This window comes from Corvus brachyrhynchos, unplaced genomic scaffold, assembly GCF_000691975.1.
Source record: "Corvus brachyrhynchos isolate BGI_N302 unplaced genomic scaffold, ASM69197v1 scaffold142, whole genome shotgun sequence".
NCBI lineage: Eukaryota > Metazoa > Chordata > Aves > Passeriformes > Corvidae > Corvus > Corvus brachyrhynchos.
This window is the reverse complement of record NW_008237226.1, coordinates 1,419,013-1,434,848: the sequence shown is the minus strand read 5'-3', so window position 1 is coordinate 1,434,848 and position 15,836 is coordinate 1,419,013. Positions and strand designations below refer to the sequence as shown.

General features: G+C 41.2%; 1 protein-coding gene across 1 annotated transcript in view; it reads right to left on the bottom strand.

Moving 5' to 3' along the window:
• Nucleotides 1–8,664: 8,664 nt before the first annotated feature.
• The window catches only part of ITGA8 (integrin subunit alpha 8), a gene marked incomplete at its 5' end in the record, with an annotated part of 113,845 nt that continues 106,673 nt past the window's right edge, over nt 8,665–15,836 (bottom strand). The window contains 2 exons of the mRNA XM_017729170.1: nt 8,665–12,738; nt 13,999–14,121. Of these exons, the coding sequence (XP_017584659.1) occupies nt 12,652–12,738; nt 13,999–14,121 (210 nt within the window). The remainder of the gene's footprint in view (nt 12,739–13,998; nt 14,122–15,836) is intronic.

Below are 15,836 nucleotides of genomic sequence, written 5' to 3'. Positions count from 1 at the left end.
TTATACATTTGACAACAGCCAGTGAGCTGAGTCACAGACATAAAGCCATGGAAGAGCTAAACCCCGGCAGACACTTCTGTCTAGGTGAAATCCATCTTGCCTAACACTGCATGGGAGAAGAGTATGTGTGTGCTGGTGCAAACACAGGAAGGGAAACCTTCGCCTAAATTTATGGCTCAAGCAAGGAACTCTGGCCTCTGTAGCTCCTGTTAAAAACTCTGGGCCAGACTGAAATCTGGAGGTTCTGTCCACATCCTGCCTGGGTGGGTTCTATCACAGCAAACATGTATGTACAAGGCTATGGCAGGTCTACAGCTCTTGTGCTTCTCTGTAGATGGTCTCTAGAGCAGGAAGAATGTACACATTGAAAGCACTCAATTTTCACATTTTTGAAGTGTTTTCCTTGTAAGAGTATGGTGATAATTCTGGATTTCAGTTTAAGTTTTGGGCATAGGCATATAACCTTCCAGTCTTGCATGAAGAATACTTCCTAGTTTTCAAGGCTGGAGGGTCCCTGCAGCTACACCTTTGTCCAGGCATGATAAAAGAATAAAACACCTTTGGTCCCCCAGGCTGGGAACCCTATCTGACACTGTGACTAAGGGCAGGGTTAAGGGGACCACCATCATGTGTGCTATTTTGACCTTTTGGTGACTAACAATATTGTGATAAAAGCTGAAGTGCTGATTGAGGTGTGCTGCCTTTTAACAGAAATCCCCAAACTCTGCTCTCCTCCCAGAGGAGCTGTGGATGGACCTGCCCAAGCATGTTCACAGCTGTGCTGTTCTCCAGAGAACCAACTGAGCAGAGAGAGGAGTTACAAGACGAAAGTGTAGACCCCAGGAGAACTTTGGGGTTTTTTTGGACTTCAGTCTACTGGATGGAGAAATCACAGCAGCAGATTGTATTGACTCTGCTGATGTATTGTTCTGTCTGGCCACATTAATGAAAAGAAAAAGTGGGCTTATTTTCCCTGAACAAACATAGAGCACAGCTTGTCAAGGGATCTTCAAGCAGATATTTACCTTTTCCTGATGTTGCAGGTTGGGTGGTGTGTGTATCATATTTGTACCTTTAAAAACAAACCCCACTGGAAAATTGCAATTTTAAAAACAGATCAAGTAATTTCTGATGCCAGAAACCCTGGGCATCTCCTAGATGCTGCCAAATGTGACCTCATATCATTAACTTTTTCTTCACCCAGAAGCCCTCCTGAGGCTGTCAGTTTGCAGAGTGGGCCTGATGCCCAGAGCTGCAGCCCGGGGGCACAGGTCAGCTAAGACAACAGAATAAGAACAGAAAATACAAAAACCTTTACTCATCAGTGACACCAAAATTCATTTTTGAGAAGGCCCAGGAGATGACCTGGAAGCAAGTGAAGACCTTCTGCTGAGGCGTGGTGGGCACCTGAATTCCACTGCAAAACATCTCAGTGTGGAGCCTGCTGTCTCGGTATGTGTGAGATACAGTAGTTCTCTTCCAAGGACAGGCTGAACTACTGATTCAGTAATTCACATTTGAAAGAAAACTCTGCACACACAGATGCAGTCGGATGGGATTATTCCATATTTTATGTCAACACGTAGATATCCTACAGAGCATTGTTTTTCTTTCCTTCCCCCCACTTCTCTGGTTTTTGGTCTGGTTTATGTTTAGATTCTTATTGAAAACATGTGAGAGTATCACAAACATGAATTTGGCTGCCAAGACTTAGGTCCCTAAAGCCATATGTAGGTATCTAGAGTGGCTGATTTTCAGAGATCAGAGTTCAGAGCATGGCAGAGCAAAGCATTGATTTAGGTGCCTACATACAAATACAGTTGCTTGTTTTGAATGGTCAAGTTGGAAAAAATTTTCCTGGTATATTCAGGAAATTGAACATGAAAATGATGAACCTTTGAGCATCTGACAAGTTAAATGTTTAAATGATTAGCAGAACATGGCAAGGCTGTAAACTTTCCATGACATTCATTGGGGATCTCAAACAACATAGTTGGAATTCCAGACTTCTTCAAGTTCATTTATTGGCAAGGGATCACATTTAGACTGATTGTTAGCAAACCTAGGGCCAATTTAACAGAAATTTAGGAGCCTTAGTTCAATAGAGTAATTTGGACCACATACTGTTGGGGCAGGCAGCCCATAGAGGTATCCAGCCTTAACAGTGCTGCTTCTACTGCTGCTGTCTGTGGATGCTCACACATCATAGCACAAACTCAGAAGTGTATCAGCATGAGCACTTCATTTCCACAGTTTTTGCAACTGGTGCAGAATGAGTCAAAGTCTGTGGGAGGCCGAAAGCCACTGAGCCTGTTTAGATGGTGCCATACACTGACAGGCTCAAGAAAGAATCAGAGGAGAAAGGGACACTACATGTGTAACAGCCTCTTGGCCACTGTACTCAGCCATAAAGCAGAGTGAGTGAACACTAGAATTAATTCAACCTGTCAGGATGTGAACAACCATTTACTTCTCAGAAGAGGACCATAACTGGGTGATGGACATATCTGGGAAGAGACACATGCATCATCCTTCCCACAGTACTAGTGCCATTGGTGCAGAAAAGGATGCTGGACACCTAGGAACCACAGGACAGCAAACATGGGCACTTGGAGAGAGGATATCTTCTTGGAGTTCATAAATGCCCATGCTTTGAGCACTTTGTAATACAGAAGATGGAACCCACTCACTTCTATGAGCACAGACCACAACTTTCCAGTCCCAGAAGATCACTCTACTCAGTTGACTGCAGCCAGACCCTTCCACTCTCTCTGTAATCCCTCTGCATCGCGGGCTGCTGTGAACCACAGCACAACACAGCCAGAGCAGAGTGGCAACACAGGGCTGAGACGAGCTCCTGGGCACAACCTCTGCCTGCTTGTCTCCCCTACCTTGCACACCAGTGTTCTTCTGAAAAGTGGCCTTGGGACAGTACATCCCAGTGGCACCCAGTGCCTCAGCCCTCAGCAAGGCAGGGAAAATAGCCCAAGTTGATGCCTGCTGTTTCCTCCTTGGCAGCAGGCTCGAATGTCACCAGATGGGCTCAAGGGAGCTGCTGGAGAGTAAACCCACAGCTGTCACATCCACTGGCTGTATAAGGCATTGGAGTAACTAGGAGAGATGCCCTGGGTTGCCTTGATGGGCCAGATGACTTCTATTTAGGTATTATGATGCCCAATTTAGGAATCCAGAATAGGAAGTCTGCTGATGGCCCTGGCATGCTATGACCATTGCTTATTATGCTGTTCATAATCATGTCATTGTTTCTGTGTGGTGCTGTTTATTACATCCATCTGCTGCTCCATATTTTATATTTGAAATGCAGGCCTTCTGTGCCACAAATTTGCTCTATGCCTAGCACATAGTAAAGGCATGCCAACACCCAAATCCTGCACTTCCCCCACAGATCCTCAGTGTTCAGTGGAAGCACTGAACAGTTGAACGAAATAGTTGAGACAGTAGATCATATGGAAAATTGCTTCATTCCTCCTTAGGGCACCAGCATTTGAGGTGTTTGTCAGCTGGTGCCTGTTATCTAATGAGGCAAAAAATTCAGGACTTGGAGGGCAAATTAAGAGACTGACTCTATCCAGCTTTTTAAGCTGTAGGCATCATTGGAGTACATGGAGAAGAAAAAGACAGCTTTTACAAAAGCTTTACACGTCATCCTTATATCTGTAACACAAGCCAGCTAAAACAAGGAACTGCATTGCTAACACACAGGCTACACTGCCAGTCTCTTCTACTCATGGTGGTTTCACGGCAGCTTTGGATGCTGATATGAAGTGATCCTGCTCCGTTTGACAAGAAGTCATGCCTAGGCCAAGACCGTCAAGTGTTACAATGTTTCTGACTGCGCAGCTTCAGGCAGGTCTGATTTTTTGGAGAGCACCCAGGGATTCAAGTGACCCAGTTGCTTCATCTGTAACTACTCCTTATTTGAGTCAACACACCAGCTTGGCTGTTGCTCAGGGACATACACTTTTATTCCTCAAAATCCTCTTCAGTGATCTGATTCATGGTTGCTTGTGTACCTGTACTCCCATTCAGGACTGTGCATCTCTTCTGTTACAGAAATAAAACATGCAATATCCTGGTGTGCAGTAGAGCAAAGACAAGGCACTGCATTTCTATCTCATTGCTGAAAACCTCCAGAGTAATTCCAGAGAAGCTCTAGATGTGACATTTAACTCCTATATAATTCTATGTTCAAAAGAAATACAAGCTTGATCCTTTTAGTGTTCATGGATCCGAAGTTGAAAAGGTAAGTACTTAATATTACTAGTTCTTCCCACCTGAATTGTTCTACACAGCAGCTTGGAAAACTATTATTTGTATGACAGTTTAGTAGCTTCATATATATTGGATTGATGAGAATGGAATAAGCAGACTTTTTTTCTGCAAGCCTGGAATGAATAAATAGCTCAAATCACAGTATCCATTACTACTTTTTACTTTATTTCACCAGTTATAACTGATGGCCCAAATAATGCAAGCATAAGCAGCTAAGAAATAACCCTATATGGTTTTATGGGTCTGTGGGGAAAGAAAGGGAGCAGTCACATGTTTCCTCAATACAGGCACTTGAACTTGCAGCAGCTGGTCCATGGAGGCTGATGTTACTCAGCACTGATATGGGTGTTTAAGCTTGGTTCAGCCTTAGAGAAATAGGAGAGTCCTGGTTTCCACCTGAGGAGTTTATTATTTGTGACATGTATCCAGCACTGTTATTTAGCAGCCCTGCTGCAGATGAGGAAGCAAGGGATGAAATGCTTTCCTGAAATTACATTAAGTTTGTGGGCAATTCCCACTGCCCAAGCTCAGCCCAGCAGCCAAGCACAAGGCCATCCCTTCCCTCCCATGTCCCCAGTGTACACTGGGAAAGAGCTGAGTGGCCTGGGGTAGTGGCGAGAGAGATATTGGAAAGATCCAGGGTACATATTATGTGGGCAGCTTTGGGGATTGGGCCTGCCTTAGCAGCCAAGAGGAACAGGCAGAGCTCAGTTAGTAAAAGGTCACTGGGAGAGTTTGTTTTGAGAGGTGGTCTGCAAGGAATGGGCCAGGACATTGTTCTGGGACATGGGGGATCATTCCAGAAACAAAAATGGGGTAGAGATGGAGTAACATGAGCAGAACAGAGAGATGGTTTATCTTTGAGGAGGCATATGTGGGTGTAAAACAGCGGGATATGAATGATTTGGGGATGCCATCCCACTGAGCAACCCTGTGTGAAGTACATGGTTGCTGTATCTGCTCTGGCTGGACTGAGCTCTGTCCAAGCCTCCCTGAGGAGGCAGGGGGTAGCCACGGAGTGAGACCTGACTTTGGGAGACCTGTGGTGCCCAACTGGGGCCCCATCACATCACAGGGCCAGGAAGCAGCTGGTGAAGTCCCAAGCGGGGAGATAGAGCTGGGGAGCTGCTGCCACTGAGGTGTGGGGAGGTTGGGGGGAATTAATGGCTGGAAGCACAAGCAGGAACTGTCAGGGGGCTGGAGGGTAGGCAAGACACCAACTGCAGGAGGGAGCGAGGGGAGGGAGCAAAGGGGCGCAGACAAAGGAAGAGAGAGCTTCAGGAAAAAGGGAGGCCAAGCACAGAGCCCTTCAGTCCTATGGCAGATGAGGAAACACCTCTTCATGCCAGGTCTGGGACAATGCTGTATGCTGGAGCCAATCCACTTCTTTCCAGGCACTGCTCCTCCTTGGTGGTGCTCACAATCCATGCTGCCACCTCCCCTCCTCCCGCAGACCTGCTCAGGAGATCCTTTTGAGGGGCTGGTAGTTAAAAGTTCACCAGCTCTGAGTGTGCTTGCAAAAGACAATCCACATTTTTTCTTGCACTTCATTCCCACTCTCCAGAGAAAGCATTTTCAAGATAATAAAATCTGCTAAGCATGATCTACATTAAGAACATACACTTGACACAACGTAAGAACTGTAGCGATGACAGTGAGGAGCCCACAACATATTTTACACGATTTCCTCTTAAAGACATTGCAGTGAGTCAATGGTTTCACACAGATGTTTGCTTAAAATGGCTGGGGGGCCAAGTTCAGGCTTACTTTGTTCTACTAAATTACAGAACAAAGACTTGGCTGGTTGCTTAGTGAAATAGTCTGTAATAGATACCATAGGACTGACTTTTTGTGTATATATGGGCATTAGAAAAGTGGGGTAGAGACTAAACACCCCTTCCCCCCAAAATCAAGTAGAATATATTCTCATCCATCACATGGGAATTACTGAAAGTTGCAGACATGTTCATGAGACAGGAGATATCTTCAGCATTTTAAACAAGAAGCAGATGCAGAGGAGGTGGCATTGATTCTCAACCATCCAAACCAGCTGAGTGTGGAGGAGCCAATGAAGCAAATAATATTAATGAAGCAGCACTCAACAGAGCAGAGGCACAAGCTTCAGAAATCTTTGAGGCAAAGCGAGTATGTCCAAAGGACTGAAAACTGTTATGGTATTAGCATTTTCTCCTCTTGTGAGAGTAACTGCTTTGTCTGATCTGTTAGTGAGTATCTTGTTACATTAAACATCAATATCACTGTTAGTAATGTCTAATTCATTGGTACCATAATATATTAGATGCAGAATTAAAGAACTAGTAAACCTTGAAAATGTCAAGCATTCAGTACAGCCAAAATTAAATAGGTCTGTCACCTTCACTACATCAATTAACTTTTCAATTCCATTGCTGCCTCAGTTGTGCCTCCTTCATCTGTTTGCAAAGAATTGCTTCAGTTTAACTACTCGAAACTTTTTATAAAGACCAAAGCTTTCTACATGTATGGAGAAGCTTCTTAGTGCATGTAGCAACACTTGATAAATAAAACCATCCCACTTAAACACCTCTTTACTCCTTAGGTTTCCTGGAAACAGGAAAACAGAAAGAAACAAAAAGTTTCCACAGAAGATTTAGTTTTTACTGGTTTGAAAGAAAAGTCTTTCTATTACCTTTGGATAGCACAGCCTGTACCACTACAGTGAAAGATGTCACAGTGCCTCAGCAAATACTGAAGTCACTCTGAAACAGCAGTGAAGCCAGAAGCTGGAAAAAATTCAAGTGTCATGTCTTTATCACCTCCTTCCTTCTCTCAAAGTCAATGAATACAGCCCTTCATTTAGGAATGAGAGAATTCACAGTTAACGCAGTAAGCCTGTCACAGCTGCAGATATTTTTCCTTTTGTTATCTAATTACTACGGAAATAGTCTTCTTCAAACTTTGCATGAGCAATGAATCAGTTCGCCATTGTGAAAAAAAAATCAGATCACTCTAGTAGATCATTAATCTCATATTCTGGGGTCACAACTTCTCATCTGCTGTAGCTGAGCCTTATTTCCAGTCATCCATTTTACTAATCATCCTCTCTGTTGCTTCTGATCTATAACATCTATGTGTTTAAAGGTTTGATTTCTCCTCTAGAGCCTCCTCCTCCCTTTAAGTTGTTTATAGCTAATGTAGTATCCCGCAGCCTCCTTAACTGCTTGATAGCAAGTCCCTTGTGCCCAGCCACCTTGTGTTTATTCTTGTACCCATGGTGCCTGAAGGGCAGGGCTTCCATGGTGTCACAATCTCCTCAAGAAAAACAGTTCTTTCCCAATTTTAGCCAGCAAGAAAATTTAGTCTTTGTCCTTCTCCACAAGAAAGTTTCTTCTTGGTCAAATTGTGAATGTCTCATTCTACCCCTAGTTTAATGGTGTCAGTTACCCGTGCTCTGCCTGTTCCCATACACAGGGCACACAGGAGGAGATGATAGACCTGGATCTGGATCTTTAGAACAAAATATTTTGGTTTTCACGTTAGTTGGCATGGGAGTATTTGTTACAACAAAGTCAGAACACTCTCCACCTGATCTATCTCCTGACACCTCTTCCAAGCCTAAAATGGAAAAAAAAATCCAGATATAAGCCTGGGTCTCCTGTGAGACTTCACTATTAGTTTAAATGTATTTTTTTTTCAGGTCTTACTATGCTGACCTATCTTTTCCCAAATGCTATTAAAATATTAAGGACCAACAACAACAACAACAAATCAGTAAGGGTATTTGGAGAGCCAAGAAATATCATATAAATTCATAATGAAAAATTTCAACGAAGAATATGAAATCTATGGAAACTTTTTGCAGCTTCAGAAATTATTTTCTGGTGCTGCAGGTCTAATGCGATAAATGGGGAGAGTGCTTTTGCTGGAAATGTTAACTTTCATGACCAGAACACCTCAAGAGAGATGGTATTTGTGCTCTTGCCATACACTTGGTTTGGCTGCTTTGTGCAACACTGGTCTTGTGCAAGTTTAAAGCACGCCCTCCTCAGCTTTGCTGGGAGAACTGCCTGGTGTTTGGCTTTTATAGCAATGATAAACAGGGCACACCCTGGCCTGCCTTGACAAGAGAAATGAAGAACCTAAGGTTGATTTTTTTTTAATATGACTCTGAATATGAACTTGGGTAAACTGCTGAAAAGGAAGCTAGGCCATGTAATGCACTGACCAATTCACACAGCATCCTGAATTCTGCTCTGCTGCTGTTATCCTGAGTGGCCTCTGGAAAAGCAATACTGTCTGATGCAGTCCAGTTTTGAAAACAGTTCCTGAAGTCTGCTTTACAAACCCTCACTGAAACAAAGAACAATATACAACCAAATGAAATGCAGTGCATTGGTTAAGTAGAATAACATGTTGAAAACAAATGAAACCATCTGAAAAGTGAGTTGAACAATTACTTCCATTCTTCTTTGCTAAAAATCACTGTGTACAGTAGGGTAGCATCTTGAATAGCTAAGTGCCCCTCCAATACAACACACAGGCAAAACAAGAACAGTCCTTCCATATTAAAAGAAATCCTGCTGGGTTTTTTTGCCTGCACAAGCTGAGTTGAAGACTTTTTATTGTTAAAAGGCACTGCCATTACACTACATTTTAATATGGATCTTTGCCCACAATCATAAATAAAACACTCACTCATAAACAATTCCTAAAGGCAGTGTGTCAGATGGTATTTAATGAAAAAAAAAGCTTGCTGCAATGGAGTGGAATACCATAGGCTATGGCTGGCTGGGGCTTTCTTTCCCCTCCGTATCTCTAGGTGTTTTGTTGGTTCCCAAAAGGCTTTTTAGTTAATGTAAGCTATGCCTACCAGAAGATCCTTCATGCTAATGGATGGAAAGTTCACAGCTAAAATGCAGAGAAAATCAGTACTGTTTTCAAGAGCTGTCTAATGTGGGAATCCTGTAAAAGCTGTGAAAAACAGGAAAAACTCGAAGTGAGTTACAGAATGATGACAAGAAAAAATTATCCTGTGGTAAAATTAAAATTGTATTTGCTAAATATCTTTAAAGACTAAATCCGTAAGGGAAAACATATTCAAGTATACTGATCCCTGTTATGTAAATTCTGAGATCTTCATGAAACAGAAAATATGATACAGTCTGCTGCATACAGCCTTTCTCAAATTCAGCAAGAAGCATATGAAATAAGATGAATGTCTCTCTGTTTAGTAGACTGCTGTGGTGGTCATAGCAATATAGTTTTAAAAGACTGATTTTTTAAGTAATCTTCTGTTTTTCCTGCTCTCTGGCCTACTCCCACGTTCTCTGCAATTAGCATCTTGCCACATACATTGGGAAGCATAAGGCCGAATTACTTTTACAGAAAGCTGCATTTAGTAACTCATTATAAAGCTGACATCACATTCAGTCATCATTCAGTTCAGGATGCGGCAGAGGTTATCATGCAGCACATTACTAATATACTGGGGGGAAAGATTATGTCAACTGCCTGCTAGTGTCCCCATCCAGGATGCAATCTCCCCAGGGAATAAACACTCTTGGAAAGCACTAAACCCAGAAATCTTCACAAAGCTGTTTGCAATTTGCAGCCAAAACTATCCACAAATGCTGGGAATAGACTACAGTCCTTGACAACACACAACTCCAGGCATTTCCACGGGGGAAGTTTAATCTACAAGGATGTAGAAATATAAAACAAAGCATCGCTCAAAGTAACTGTTTGTCAGATCATGTGCCTCTAATTTGGTTTCCAGTGACATTACACAGCTGCAGCCAATGGATTTCAGCCAGGCCCAACAGTCACTGAGGTTCTTTTTTGTTTAAATTTAGTATCTGAACATGTTTTGCCCATCATTAAAATGGAGAGTAATTGCTCAAAAGTGAACTGTAGAAATTACAACTGCAAAGAACTTACTAGGTCACCTAGTCCCATCCTCAGAACAATGTCGGATTGAAAACACATTGCAAGAAATACTGAACAGTGCTGTGTTTGTTTTCCTTTTTTTTTCTTCCCCTATTCCTTTTTCTTTATTGTAATCATTATCACTATATTCAAAAATTTAAAAAATAACCACAAATGCCAGTGTAAACATGCTTCAGGTATATAAGAAATACAAAGTATTGCACATACAGAAGTCCTATGTTCGGTATCTCCTTATGGTGCTATTTCATCAGAGTTGTGCAGATGATGTGATTACAATGAGCTGCTGATATTATTTCTGAAGCTGCTACACACAACAATTAAATATTTACAAAAGCTGGAAGCTCACTTTATTTTTTCATGGAAGGATGATTTTGCCTGGAATGTATGGGATACAGAGGTGTGCAAATATGGGACAGGTGTGCTTTGTGGTGGCATTTATCAGCTGTTGTCTCTAATCTACAAGGGAGCAGCTCAAAACCCTTTGGGGGAAGGAGTCTGTTAATGGTTTTCTGGGTGACTGGGAAGATGTCAGGCCTCCCCATCTCTAGGAAACAGAGGTGCTTGCTTGTGTGAAGCACACAGGTGCTTCATCTTTGTGTTCAGAGGCACATGTCTCCTCCTCTAAGGAAGTCCTGTGACCCAGGCACACTGCATCTGATAAACTAAAGACTCCATAAAGATCTTCTTGCTAATTTGCCTTAGATATGAAGGCGGAACACAGCTCCTGCTTGGATTTCCCAGGTCAGTCTGAAAGAAATGATAGACCTGTAAAATCTCATGTCAGACTGACAGAACTGACAATGTCTCATGACTACTCCTATCTTGAAGTATTAGGAAGCAGAAGGGCAGTTGTTTAAAATGAGCCAAAAAGTGGCAGAATGGACGAGGCCATTACCAGTTGAGAAGCTGAGATGGATTGGCAAGAAAAGGAACTCAGGAGAAGGCAAGTGGTGTGTATGTTTCATAAAATGAACAATCCCTCCTGACGTTTACACAATATAGCTAATTTCACACTCACAGACAGCAGTGAAAGACTCAAACTTTCACATACAAATTTGCACAGATCAGGCCTTACAGTCCCTGCTGGGATAAAGACCATTTGCTGATAGAAGGGAAAGAATCATCCCTTCTTCAGAATCCTAAACCCAGAAAAAAATAGTAAATACTAAGTGTGTATTTTTACTCTTTACCTCAAAATCTCTTTTCTTCTTTTTGTTAATGCTTGGCTGGCTGGCATGCTATTTTTCTGCATAAATACAAATCCTGCCACCCTTTCCTGCAAGACTTTGCTTAAAAAATAATTTTATTAATCCCTAAACTTTGCCAAAAGCATTACTTTTAAGATGCTGCCAGTTTGTAGTTTGAAAAATGAAAAAGACAAAGATTTCTTTAGGTGAACAATTATGGCAGTAGCTGTTCCATTTTAAGAGGCAATTTCAATGAAGTAACAGGGCAATGGCCAAGAAAATTTACCCCAGCTCAAACCCTCCAAGCCTTTTCAATATCACCAGTGTGGCTGTGATAATTTAAAAGTGTTTCAGAAATGACTGTATCCTGTGTCAGTGTACAGCTGCCAGCCCTCAGCAAAGCAAGGACAGGGTAACTCATCCCTGCTCTATACTGTGCATGGATTTAGTTATCTGGGTGTGATACTGCCAGCTCTGGGCTGAAAGAGACACAATGTGTACTTGCTTATCATATATCTCATCCTGTAAAGTGTTCCATAAATCTTCTGCTTTGCAAAACACCTTTCATCCAAGGAAGTTGTGTTCTGGGTGTACAATGGGTTTACTCTTCTATTTACATGCAAAGTAAGTACACGATTTCTATTCTTTTTTCCTTTCTTCTCTCAAAATCTATGTTGATTATTATATCAGATACTTATTCCAAAAGGTGGAAAAATAAATAATTGTGCCCCATCTATAAAGTTATTTATAGACTACCTTTGTGTTTCAGAAGTACTTTCACAGTACTGATATATTGCCTGTCTCCCTGAGCCATAATTTCATAAAAGTTCTTAGGGAGGTTTCAAAGGTATTCTGCATGATACAGTAGCATTCAGAAGTTTTGTCCTGGTTCATCTTCTAGATAATACAGCAATGAAGGCATTCTCTCCTTGAGAGATTTGGACTTGTTCTGGAAGCATCTCAGTATACCACATGCGCTCAAAAGCATCTGCTGAAACGTAGACTGACTGGAATATGGGATGAACATTCTGTTCAGTGGTGAATATGTTTATAAGGTAGTGATAAAGTTGCTTTCTTTGGCAAGGATGGCCATCATGCGGCATGTTCTCAGAACATTGCATAGATCAGATTGATACAATGTCACTTCCTGGTACAAAGGAAGACTGTTGGAAGGAATCTTTCATTTAATCCTCATTGTGTTTCTAGTCTCAGGCAGGATTCTGACTTGAACTGTAACTCTCTTCCTTTATGCATCAGTAGTCTTGTTATTTGTCAGCTGTTGCCTGTCAGCCATGTCATCTTGAGGAGGTCTAGCTCTGTCAAAGAAGCCACACTGCAGAAAACAATCAACAGAAACAAAGACATCATGGTAAGACAACCACAGGAACACTCAGCTGCAGTTTCATTCTTCACTCAGGCAACCTGAAATGTCGGACACAATGTATGGCAGGTTGATAGATTGTGAAGGTATTTTATTTCTATCCAAATCATTCCCTTTGAAAGTTTTAGATGCAAGGCACTGAGTTCCAAAGCAGAGCTTTAAAAATCCAAATTATATTACATGTCTTTGCAGGAGATGTAAAGTTGGTCTGAATGGTGATATGGACTGATGAGAATGAGAAATCTGCTCATCTCAGTTCAGCGAGGCGCTCATTCAGAAAAGAGATTTAGACTGACAAGCAGTAATAATAACAGAGGTGAACTATGTGTTGGGAAATGTCCACAGGACAGTATTGTGACCCAGTCTAAAGATCACTAAAGATTAGATTTCTCTCACCTTACTTTAACTGCCTAAAAGTCACTCTTTCAGTTGAAAGGTTGAAAGTTCACAAGTGGTCAAAGGAATGTACCACTAAAAGGTAATTACCAAAAGGTAATTTCTCTCCTCCTTCATGTTTAGACATAGCTTTTTGCTGCTGTTACTACCTTACTAGGTGAAGTTGGGCAGTTAGCATAGGCTGTACACCTAACCATAACCTTTAGGCAGCTAAAGACAGATGAGCCATATCCTAGCTTAAGGAATTACTTCAATCTTATTTTTAATGTGAACTGAGAGGATGGACAAAAGCTACACTGGCTCCCTGTAATATAGCAGTTACTGGAAACTTGTCTTAAAACTTCTGAAGGGAGTGTAACAACCAACACAAAAATAGAAAACTTTAAAAACCAAAATATATGATATATTAATATAAAAGGAAATCTTCTAAAAATTAATTCTCAGAACTGGTAGTGTTGTTCCATGCTGACAAAAACTGGAAATTCCTGAATTATTCAGAGAAAACAAAGTTAGAGTAACTTCTTTTTGAACCTAAACATCCTGAGATAGAGGATCATAGGTCTTGGGAAACAGAGCCAAACTCTGTATGCCCATTTATAACTGGACTTCAATAATAAAGGAGGACTTTGAGAACAAGTTCCCTGCATAAAGGTCAATGACACTAACATATCAGAAAGGCCAAAACAAAAAAGACACGTGTACTGTTGCTTTTGCTCCAAACTGTTAAAGATCACAAAATTCTAGCCTCTCTTTTTATCTGTTAGTATCTTCCAGGGGTTTTTTTAAGGCAACGGTAACAGAAATAATGCAACATACCTTCCATAAAGCTAGTGTCAGCAGAGCTAGTACTAGTAGTCCAAGAAGTATGGCTAGTATTATAACCCATAAAGGGATCTCAAAGGAGACATTTGGGGTGGACCAAATGACAGATGTTCTGATCTGCAATGAAAGGAATACATTTAATGAACAAAAATGAAGCAAGTAAAGCAAATCTGGCAGTAGAATACAGAGACTAGAAGCATTGACTTTAACAGCATTTTGCAGATTAGAAATTCACATTGACCAAAATTCACCCATGTTGGCTTCATTTATTGTAATTTCCTTTCCACCTGTTCATGATAATTATTAGAAATGGAATTCACACATATATAAAAGTTTTGTGTATCAGACATACAAATAATTTCCCCATAATACAGTGGCAAAATAATGCCCTTTTGTGCAGATGCTTCAAGAACATTCAAGGAACAAAGTTCTGCTCACATGAATGCTGGTGCAGCTTAGGCCACTACACTGAATGGCACTGAATTACTCTGAAACAATGGTTGACTTTGGCCCAAACTCTTAATTCAAACCACAGTAGATACCAGCTACATTTTTCTTATTTTAATTTCTGCTGACATACTCGTACACATTTTTTCAGATTATTTGCATTTCAGCTAAGCAGTCAAAAAATGAAACTCAAACAGTGTGTATTGTCCTTGTGATAAAGCCTAATGCACAGTATATTATCTTCTTTAAAAGAAGCCAAGCATACCGACTATTGCCTAAATGGGAAACAAGCATGAAATGCGCTCTTTCCTTGTCTGAGGCTCTACAAAGCAGCAGATGTTAACATCAGTTATCAAAGTTTTAATTGACTTGGCAAACCTCTCTCTTTAGACCTTCATGTGGACAAAGAGTAGTAATAACCCTTCTGCATTTCTCCTTTTGGGGACATCCACTCTCTCCTCCTCATTCTCCTTTCTGTACCTTGTACAAAATTTATTATACGCTCTCAGACTCTGCTTGGAAGACTCCTCATCATTCTCACTGAATATTTGCTCTGTCCCTGCTGCTCCCAACTGGGAAGGAATGATTTTGAGCTTTCCTTAGCTCTTCTGACACAATTATATCCCTTCAGTTTTAGTTCATTTTCTCAAACTTTTCTCTTTGCTGTTAGCCTAGGAAGTGATTTCTCTCTTGGGTTTTCTCTTGGACCCCTCTCATCTACTCCTAGTCTCCCTTACACAGGATAAGTATGTGACAGATAGGAGTTATTTGCTTTATGACATGATGAAATCAGTTTGCAAAGAAACTGATGACACAAACTCTCAAATGATATTCCTCTTCTGTGCTCAAGGTACAGCTAGGAAATCTACTCTTTTTAATAAGTTTGACTATTTCCCAGTCCCTGAGCTGCACTCATTGTAAATTTTCTATGGTTTTTTTTTCTGCTACTACCTTAGTGATTGATGCACTAGAAATTTAACACAATACTAATTTCTAATTTGTTCATTGAAGAAACAGCAGCCTACATTTTAAGAATGGACACAACTCTGTAGTTCAGCTCAAAACTGTTTCCATTCCCATGCCTCTCACTTCTCTCCTTGAAGGTGGCAAATTTAGTAATTTTATCCTTTCTGCCACATCCAATCCTTTCCTCTCTCACTTTTTCTTATGATCAGCATTCTTTCATAGACTTTTCATTCTGAAAGCACCAGTAGATCTGTCTTTCAGCTACTGTCAGGCTTAACTGGAAGACACTTTTGAACAGTCCTTTCCACTTACTTCATCTGTGCAGCCAACTGCTCCCTACTCTGACACAGCGCTTACAGAGATGGCAGTCTGGTGAGCTCTTCTGATGCACATATTTTTATAGCATCCCTCACCAGGAA